The sequence below is a fragment of the Mastacembelus armatus genome, chromosome 8 (genome assembly GCF_900324485.2).
Source record: "Mastacembelus armatus chromosome 8, fMasArm1.2, whole genome shotgun sequence".
Classification (NCBI taxonomy): Eukaryota; Metazoa; Chordata; class Actinopteri; order Synbranchiformes; family Mastacembelidae; genus Mastacembelus; species Mastacembelus armatus.
Window position 1 is genome coordinate 16,607,068 of NC_046640.1, and position 9,985 is coordinate 16,617,052.

A 9,985-nucleotide genomic window follows, 5' to 3' on the forward strand; every position below is an offset into this window, starting at 1 on the left:
CCCAACCCCTGTCCTCAAGGGCCACTGCTGTACTTGTTTGATGATACCATCTCAGATTAGGGTGGAGTGGGGGAAGACAAAGAAAGTAGGTGTGTTCCAGCTTCTGATTGACTGAACATACCTGATCCGGGTAATTAGCAGTGGGCAGGGCAGGGATAGTTGGAAGTGACCCTTGAGGACCAGGGTTGGCCACCTCTGCTTTCACTGAAGTTTAAGACCTATCTAAACTGATCTAATTGCTGTCTCTTTCCCCGGACTGCTGTACAGACGGGGGTCTGGTGCTAAAGGGGATTGGACAAGCCCTCATCCCTGAAGTGATTGTGGACCAAGAAGGGGAGAGCTCTGCTGGTCAAGAGCCCACCACCACCCCATCCCTGTCGTCAGACCCTCACCTCCCGACAGAGAGCACCACTCTGTGAAAAAAAGAGGGATTGCTATCACTTGAAGCCCATCATCGCTCAGCGGAATCAGATTTGTTTATAATCAAATATCAGCATCAGTTTGCTCTTGGTCTTCGTGCTCCACTCCCATAATGCCACTGCTTTCTGGAAAGAAATGGCTGCCTTTAGTTTTGTTATACTGACTCAAACCAGAAACCTCAGCTTTTTGCAGTGGTGGTTTAAACCATGCAACCCCTGTCCATCTTTTCCTTTCCATATTACATTACACATTGAACTTTTTACTGCTGGGTATTTTGATAATGGACTGCAGAGCCTTGCTAGATACAAGGCTAATGAAACTTAAAAATATAGCAGCTCAAAGCTGTCAGTAGTTTCCTGTTTCTTTTTAAAATATTGCTACTAAAGATTCAGTGCTGGCAGAAATCTGTGAATCTGTTTTTAGCACAAGGTCTGATCTCACAGACCCAGTGACTAGTATTTTTTTAAATTCAATAAGACAGATATGTGCAGATATTTGAGCGTTAATCAGCAAAAACAGCATTGTGATATTTTTATCATTTTACAATTTGTCAGTCTGAGTTGGCTAAATGATGTTCAGCTTAGGAAGACTCAAATCACTTTATCTCCAATACACCATATTATGAAAGGACCAAAGAAATGGCTAATTTTAGAGCTGCTTAACCTTTATTATGGTTGTTAATGACCAAATATTTTGATATGAGTGCAATACAAAATGCAGCGTTCTTCCAGTGGTGTCCTCTCCAGGGCACATTTTTAGTATTTCAGGCAGTTTTTCTTACTACTTTATATCCAGTAATCTAGTGGGATAGAATGGGGTTTATTAGTGCACAGTGTAATTTCTTTGTTTCATGTTCACATTTTGTAATGATTTCTTTTAAAATCCTGTACTTGCTCTTAAATAGTCATGATTGTGCACAGCTCTATTCCTATCTAAGAGTTAGGAGCACAAAGCTGCTCCCAGTCAAATCCTCCTCACACTCAGGCTGCTGCAGAAGAACGCTCGCAAAACTTCAGCTCTTGGATTTCTGCTCTCGCCGTTGGCTTTTTGTTTCATACCCCTGTAACCCCCAACGTAAAGAAAGTCAGTTGGTCAATATTGCAACTGGCTTTCTATTGGTTTGGGGGATTTTTACAGGGTTATGGAACACAAAACTGAAAATGGGACCAGAAACCCAAGAGCTGAAGTTAAAGCACAAGCAGTGATTTTCTGAGTACATGGTTTTGAGAGGCAACACTATAAAATTTGAACATGAAATCACAAAATTATAGACTCTCAAATTGAAAGACAAGGATCTTAAATAAAAATAGGAGAAAAAAAACAAATTAAAAAAAGAATTTCTTTTCCATCTAATTTCTGATTTGAGCTGACCTGATTTACTGAGGTCAAAATGGCTCAAAGATTACATTTTATTAAAAAGGATATTTTTTCTACCAGATTTTATCTCTTAGCAAATCTTATCCAATCACTCCCATTCAAGCTTGAAGCTATGAGTAAAGTAGAGCCAAAGAATTGAAATCTTTTATGTGTATAACTTTTACTACGGCTGACAATCTTTTTTGGGGGGGGGGGTTTTCAGCTCTTTTTTTCCTCTGCATTTTTATGGCATTTCTGCACATTGCATCATACAATGCTTAATAAACAGATTGTTAAACTCTACATTGTATAGTTTTGTCAGCCTCTTTTCACAACTTCTGTCATCTTGTCAACATGTAATAGTTTATAAAAACATCTAACAAAGTTAGATTAAAAAGAAGCTCTCTATAACACTAAAAACACCATGAGCCCATTTACAGTGCCATACCGTACTCTGCCTGTCAACCCCAGTAACCAATGATGAAGGCGGTTACGGAGAGACAAACGATGAGGTTGATGTTCACAATGAGTTGTAGATGCGACTTTTCTTCCAGGGCCTGTTCGGGTGGCGGAGGTGTCACTGGATTATTCTCTTCCTCCTTCCATCTTTCCATCCCACACAACCAGTAGAGGGCAGACATCAACCTGGACTGGCTCTGGGCACCAGGCACAGAGGAGGAGAGGTCTGGAAAGTTCAAGGACACCAAAAACAATAGTGGTTGTGTTTATGTGCATGTAAGACAGATGGTGAAATGGAAAAGAGTCATGATAAGCCGGACAAACACACCTTTCCCGTGATGACATGCTTCAACATCGCTGCTATCCTGCTCTGTTCCTGTAACGCCCTTCTCATCCATCTTACCAGTGGTCACTTCTAGGGTTTTACGGTTCTGTTCTATTGAGAAGACATGCTCTTTGGGTTCGGTGGGGTCAAACCTTGTGAACCACGTGAGGCGACTGATCTGAAAACAAAAAGAAAAAGATACATTAAAAAAAAAAAGGTAAGTTCCAAACAACCAAGAATCTAATTTATTCTCTTGCAGAATTTTCAACCCAACAGAAGTCTTTACTCTCTAATGGTCAGTATAAGTGTAAATGAAATAAAACAACAGAAATTAATCCTAAAACATAAGAGGGCCAATTCAGTGGCTTTACCTGCTCTGGTTTAGGTTCCTCTGTGGCCAGGCTGACTGCAACCACCACAGCCAGGGTGAGGATGGACAGCAAAATGGAGAAGTACAGGTAGTGGACGTATTTTAAAACCCTAGGTCTGCTGTCCTCCTCATAGCACAGGGGTGCAGGGTAGATGAAGTCCAACAACATGCGAATGCAGCCCACCAACAGGCCAATAGCCAGGCCCCAGAATGCACCCTGTAAGATGGAGAGAGAGAGGTAAGTCAAAGAAAAGGGCAAACACTCAGATGTATTTCATTACTGTTGTTTTAGTGTAGCCAAAAGTAGCTGATCATATCAGTTGACAGATTATGACAAGACTCATGACAGAGCAAATTTCTCATGTTTTCCTGCAAACTATTTTTCTGTCTTTAATAAAACAGATTAAGTTGACACAGAGATGAAGAGTGAGGTTTAAAAAAAACACAACTTGTGAGTCTGTTGTTGGGAGAAATCCAGAATAAATGTGTGGACTATGACACACTCATACTTTGCGGCATGTTTTTTTTTTTTCTAACTCAAATTGACTTGATCAGTTTGACACTGAAGCTTCATATTCTTACCTTCTCATTAGTCCTCTTCCAGAAGCAGCCCATGAGGAAAATGATGGAGATTGGGGGCTGCAGGTAGGTGCTTATGGACTGGATATAGATAAAGAGTTGTCCTCCCTGACTGGCCTGGACAATAGGAATCCACAGCACGGATGCAACCACCAGTACAAGCACAAATACCCTGCAGCACCCACATGAAACATAAAATGTTTAGATAGCAAAATGATGCAGTTCAACTCTGCAGGATAACCTGGTTACTACACATTTAGTTATGAGGCTGCATGTGTGTAAAGGCTAGAGGAAAAATCTACCTAAAAAAATCTGGTAGTTATTTAAGAATATGTGAAAAGAGGTCTGGTGAGTATGTTTAATGATATGCATTTTGTTGAATAGCTTCCAAATTTTATGACGATGTATCTGGTTAGTTTTTAAATGTAGGAATAAAAAAGTGGGAATAAAATATTCTTCATTGTCTAAGCCTTTAACCTTTAATTTAAGACCTCAGTGGAAAGATGACAGAGTGGACAGATTAAGAGAGTTTCTTGCAGGTTTAAATCACTGCTGCAGTATATTCTATACATGATTCAACCAGGACCATGTTTTGGCTTATAGCTGCATATCCAGATGTGGCCACCCACCTGCCCACAATCATGAGCTCCCACTCAGATGCACTGGACCTGAAACTCTTCCAGAGGTCCATAGTGAAAATAGTGCTGGCACTGTTGAAGATGGAGGTCAAAGAGGACATGAGGGCAGCGATCATCACTGCCATCATCAGACCCCGCAGGCCTTGGCAAGAAAAGACATCAAGTGGGGAAATAAAGTTATGTGTATAGAGAGCAAAATGTACAACAGAAGGTGTAACAAAAGGAAAAGTACTTCACCTGCAGGCAGCAGCTCCATGACCAGTCTGGCATAGGCGGTGTCTGTACAACCCACTGGGTTACCACAAATTTGTTTGCACAGCACAGGGTCTGCACATGCCACATCATCTACAAATCATTAAAACATACAAGTTAGCTCAAATGTCCATAGTGTCACAACTAGTTTAATTATTTTTCCAAGAAATCACTGGCTACAATATAGCATCACTTTTTAAATACTAAAGTATCAGCATCACCATCACCTGTATGGAACCATGTATGCAGTATTTCAGGAGCATTAGTAAATTGAGCCCTTTAATTGCAACTGTGTATTTCAAACCTGTGTAAAGTATCCTGCTGATCATGCCAGGCAGCATCACAGCAAAGAAAGGCAGAATCTTTAGATAAGCAGCGAGTAGTGAACCTCCCTTTGCATGGGTCAAGGTCTTGGCAGACAGGGACCGCTGTACAATCACCTGCAGAGGATCACAAACACAGCTGAGCCTCGGTTTACTCCAAATGACTATTGGTTAATGTTTAACTGAGATATATAGGAGTATTTAATTACATTCTACTAGGCACCTCCTTACTGTGGATCAGAAAGGGAATCATGTAGCTTATCACTCATGTGGCGTGTATCAGGGTAAAGGTTTTATGTGCACAAATTAAATACAACTGCTGTGCTGATAAGCTCTTCTGCTATCATGGCTTTGTTATCATTCTGACATTGTTTAAGAGGAATTTTAACCTCTATGAAGAGAAAAATATGACAAATTCCAAGATGGAAATTCTGTGATAAAGACTTTTTCGAAGCTTGACTTCAGGCTTAACAAAATGCAAAGCCTACTAAATTATACTTTCTATAGATCAGATGAGATGAGCCTTTATTAGTCCCACAACAGGGAAATTCACAAAGCTACAGCGTCCAAGGGTTCAACACAAGACGCTCAGTAATAAAAATAAAGAAGTAACAAACAAGGTATTATCACTAACACATAAAGTATAATAAAAAATAAAACTAATATTGTATATCAGTATGTTCAGTATTTTCAGCTTTTATAGTCTGTGGGTAAAAGGTAAGAGCTTTTGGTATTTTAGCAGTAAAATAAATTATAATAAATACTGAATGTCCATGTTGGCAACTCAGGACTTCTAGACTCTTGACTGCTTTCTGTATAGGCTTAGACATGTCATCGGGTTTAAAAGACACTCACATATTAAGACATTAAAACATTAAAATTAAAACACGATGAAATGAGAGGGACTTTTGTAACACCTAATTTTTGAAAAAGTGCTAGATAAACAAGGTTTATTTTGTTAATACCTGATCAGAACACCAGTACCACATGGAGGGGATGGACATGCCGATGATGACACCAGGCCAAGGCAGGTCAGAGTTCACCGGATCTCTGAAAATGTGGAAAGCGTCTTCTCGAGGGATGCCACAGGTTGAGTTAGGCACACGGACTGAAGGGATGGCATTTGCATATCCCTCCATCAGAGCATTCCAGCCTCCGACCTCAACGAAGCCTAAACATCAGGAAAACAGGGTCATTTCTACTGGCAGAAAGATTGTTAACGGTGGGAGAGTGTCATGTGGAGTCAGAACTGCCTTACTGAAGCCCATGAGGATGAGAATTCCTGCCAGCATGATAGCAGTTTGAGCAGCATCTGTGTAGATAACTGCAGCAAGACCCCCTGGAACACAACATACAAGACATATTGTTCTTCAACCAGCCAGTGACATATAGAACAACTAAACAGCACAATATGTCTAAGGAAAGGGGATTTAAAATGGCAAAGGATGGAGGAACATCACCTGCTACAGTGTAGAGGGCAGTGATTGACAGCAGTAGCACCACAGCAAGGTAGATATTCCATTTTAAGGCTAGTTGTATAAATAATGCACCAGCATACATGTCCACCTGGCAGGAAACAGATAAACAGCTAAAAACTAAAATAGCTTCAAGAAATTTATGTATATTTTAACAACAAAAAAAAAACAGCACAACAAACAGCATGGACACAACTCGAAAGTTACTGTATCGATACCTACTGATATTTTTGTGAAAATGTAAATAAATAAGGACAGAACAGCTATAAACAACTGTGTCCTCCTTCCACCAAATCGCTTCTGCAAATATTCTGGCATTGTTGTTACCTGGAAAATAAAGTATATGACTCTTAAGAGAACAAATGAACAAAATCATTTAGGTTAGAGTATGTGTGGGTTACTTTACTTTACCCCAGAGGCGAGATAAATGGGAAGGAAGATCCATCCCAGCACCAGCACCATCAGCATACCCTATCCATTATCAGAATTTTAATATATCAGGTGGCAACTATCATTGTTTTCATACTAAGAATGAGCAAACTGTATGTTCAGACATCACATGCAGGGTCTTACATTCCATTCATATGCGATGGCCCCAATTCCTGCTGCAGCTCCTGACCCTGCCAGGCCTATGAAATGGCCACTGCCAATATTACTGGCAAAGAGTGAGGTCCCCACCTAAATATAGATAAAAGAGTTTGAATCAGGAATAAACCCAAAAATGCAAAATATTTTGCTCGTTCTGACTTCTAAACTGTGAAGTATCAGAAATGGAGGGTCCAGTTTGTCTGACACTGATAAAAACATACTTGAATTCAAGCAACTAGCGTTAGCATTACTGTTATGATCAGGTACTGGTTATCACGTAATAGAAGTATCCATAGTGTTTGACTCACTGGCCACCAGGTCATGTTCTTCCCAGCCAGGAAGTATCCATCCACCGTGCTGCGCTTTGTCCTACACATGGACTGATAGAAAAATGAGAAAGTCTTAAAGATACAATTTGAAAAGAAAAATAAGAGTCCTAAGTACGGTGGCCGACAAGGGCAAACGCCCTGCAAAGGCCAAAACACCTGCAAGAGAGAATTCACAACGGAAGTGCGCCAGGCCGATAGGGGGACCCCGAACTGAGGGATGCTATGAACAAAGTTTGGCTAACTTTTACAGAGGCGACATAAAAAAAAAGGATACGTTTTCCATTTATTTCTTTTTAAACACTTGGCCGTCACGTTTTACAGTATTATAAAAGTATTGTAAAAGATGATGGCCAAATGTTTAAAAAATAATAAATGGAAAACGTACTTTCAGATATTCCACCCCGCTAAAACAAATGCAGTAGAACATTTTTAGCACATGAGAACAATCATCAGTGGACGCTCATTCTGCTGCAATTCAAAACTATAAGCTGCTTCTCACTGCGCAGCCCCGAAATGAGACGCGGCTTATATCGCTACTTGTCTCTCTTGCCTCTGTAAAAGCTCTTTGTTCATAGGCGCACTTGCGTTGTGTTTTCTTTCTTTCAGGTGTTTTCGTTGTTGCAGCGTTTATCTCTTGCAGGTGTTTTTGTTGTTGCAGCGCGTTTGCCCTTGTAAGCCACCGCACCTAAGAGCTAAGGAGAAATTTATTGAGGTCACAAAGGTGACTTGTTTTAAATTTGTCAAGGACCAAAAGTTGATATGCATTGGTCAATTTGTATTTTATTGAGCCAAAGTTCTTATATGGCCGTGTCTGCTATGAAAAGATTAACTCTAGCAATAACCTGTCTCCTGGGGGATTTGGACCATTGGATGTGCAATTCAAAATGAGGACAACTGAATTCATGCAGTTTCCATCTGTCTCCAGGTGACAAAAAAAGAAAAAGAGTACAAGAGAGCTACCAGGTCATGGGTGCAATGAGCAAACACCTGAACATACTGTACCCATAAAACAGCCAACCTGGTACCTACCACAGACTGTACATAACAGCGTCTGCTGTTCAAAAACAGTAAGTGAACAGATGCTGATACAGTGAGGGGGAGAGAGAAAAAAAATGGAATGTAATAAAGGATAAGAAGATTCAGAGCAGATCTATTCTTGGTTAATGTGATTAATAGCACTTTTACAAAGGTGGTACAAAATACCATAATATAAAAACCATAATAATCTATGGAACATGTTGGTTTTAAGCTATTAGCTGCTAATTTGTGATATTTCATGCACCACAGTTTAGTTACAGAAGTAAAACAACACTGATCTGTTTATATTCTCATATACTTACCCAAAATCCCACAGCTAGAATTAGTAGGAAGTAGATCACCAGCACCACTATGTCCACAGTACCCAGGGCAGTAGTTGTGTCCCCTGGAGAGGGTGGAGGAGATGGGGTCATGCTGGTCCCTTGGTGCCCTACTGCAAGGCCAAAGGTCATCTGGAAACAATGCAAAATAAATATAGTTCACTGCCGTAATAGTTCAGTAAACAAAAACTAATTAAAATACAAAAAATAAATACAATAGGGCACTTCCTGCATATATTCTGAATACACAGAGCTTTTTCTTTTTAACTGATAAAGAACAGGTTCCCATTTCCCGCAGCTAAGTTGAGTGGATTATGTTCAAATTGACATTGATAAGCACGACATTCCCTCTTTGCATTTCTCTGGCCAGTGTTTCTGAGCTGAGTTGAAGCAGTAAAATAGTAACACAACCTGGAAATATACTAACCAGAAAACAAATCTCTTCAAACAATACTCGCTTGATTTGTCTTAACTCAGAGTAAAAGAGGAAAGTATGGGAAGAATTTTTACACAGAACAAGGACTTCGGATGAATTTGCTTCCATCACTTACATTGGAAGCAGGTTAGAGAAGGATCTTCCAAAGACCTACAGGAACAGGAGGAATGTTTACAGTTGTAATCTCTAGTCCACCTGACACTTGAAGTGTGAACCTGTGCTTTAATGAACATTTTGCTAATAATACATATTTTCAGTCAAGAAAAATACTAAATGCAAATCTGAACTCTGCTTCCACCACTGGAAGATGGATGATTTCTTATCAAGCACAAAGCCAGTTCAAATAACTATTATATTATTATTAATCAATTTGAAGGTCAGAAATATGACTTACTATATATGAAATCTACTAAACATTACTTTTGTAAGAAAACTCTTGTAAGACATGTTGGTATCTGTGCATGAAGTCATACCAATTCTGCACTTCAACACATCTATGACCTGTGAAGTGCTTTGTGACACTCGCTCTACAAAGGTACCATAAAAATAAGCTTAAATCATTTCACATCTCACAGTAATTCAGATAAAACTAAAAGCTACAACTTATATTTTTACTACCTGTGTACCAGACAACCTAGCTACCTAGCAAATTAAACTCACCTTTCAGTAAGTGGTCACACCGTGTATCATTCCAGCTGGATTGTCTCGAGTTGCGTAGCCAGGTTTCCGACAACACAGCGTGTCACAGATTACCTGGGGATGATCTCAGGAATCTCATGTTTGTCTTGAAGCTCGCCAAAAGATCAAATTCCATTTTCACCTTGTATACTAGAAGGTGTAGTTAAAGTGTAAGCAATGTATTACACCTCACAGAGCGGTGTTTGTACATCCCACACCTGCTGCCAATGGAAGAGCTAAATGATTGCTGAAATTTTACACTAATCCCAATTACACAAAAGAAGCAGTGGACAGTGATATAATTATATTAAAGCTAAAAAAAAAAAAAACCAAAGGTCAATGTTATTTCGCTGTAATAGGGAAGATAAACAGGCTGCAACAAAGCAGGTGTGTCAGCAG

General features: G+C 39.7%; 2 protein-coding genes across 6 annotated transcripts in view; one reads left to right on the plus strand and one right to left on the minus strand.

The window, feature by feature from the left end:
* The window catches only part of arhgap17b (Rho GTPase activating protein 17b), a 20,562-nt gene extending 18,483 nt beyond the window's left edge, over positions 1-2,079 (plus strand). For 2 of the 5 annotated variants that reach the window (XM_026325441.2, XM_026325445.1), the window contains one exon: positions 268-2,079. In XM_026325441.2, coding sequence (XP_026181226.1) covers positions 268-419 — 152 coding nt within the window. In that variant the 3' untranslated portion in view covers positions 420-2,079. The remainder of the gene's footprint in view (positions 1-267) is intronic. The other 3 variants (XM_026325444.2, XM_026325442.2, XM_026325443.2) reach the window with 3 other exon arrangements.
* Positions 278-9,627, minus strand: slc5a11 (solute carrier family 5 member 11). The gene is made up of 18 exons (XM_026325448.1): positions 9,569-9,627; positions 9,024-9,058; positions 8,455-8,604; positions 7,094-7,165; positions 6,771-6,875; positions 6,609-6,668; positions 6,420-6,524; positions 6,183-6,288; positions 5,981-6,061; positions 5,688-5,893; positions 4,704-4,839; positions 4,385-4,492; positions 4,139-4,289; positions 3,513-3,681; positions 2,932-3,147; positions 2,564-2,738; positions 2,225-2,461; positions 278-413 (listed from the first exon to the last, which is right to left on the minus strand). Exons 3-17 carry the CDS (start codon positions 8,602-8,604, stop codon positions 2,238-2,240), a joined length of 2,064 nt encoding a protein of 687 aa, XP_026181233.1. The 5' UTR covers positions 9,024-9,058; positions 9,569-9,627; the 3' UTR covers positions 278-413; positions 2,225-2,237.
* Positions 9,628-9,985: the final 358 nt, after the last annotated feature.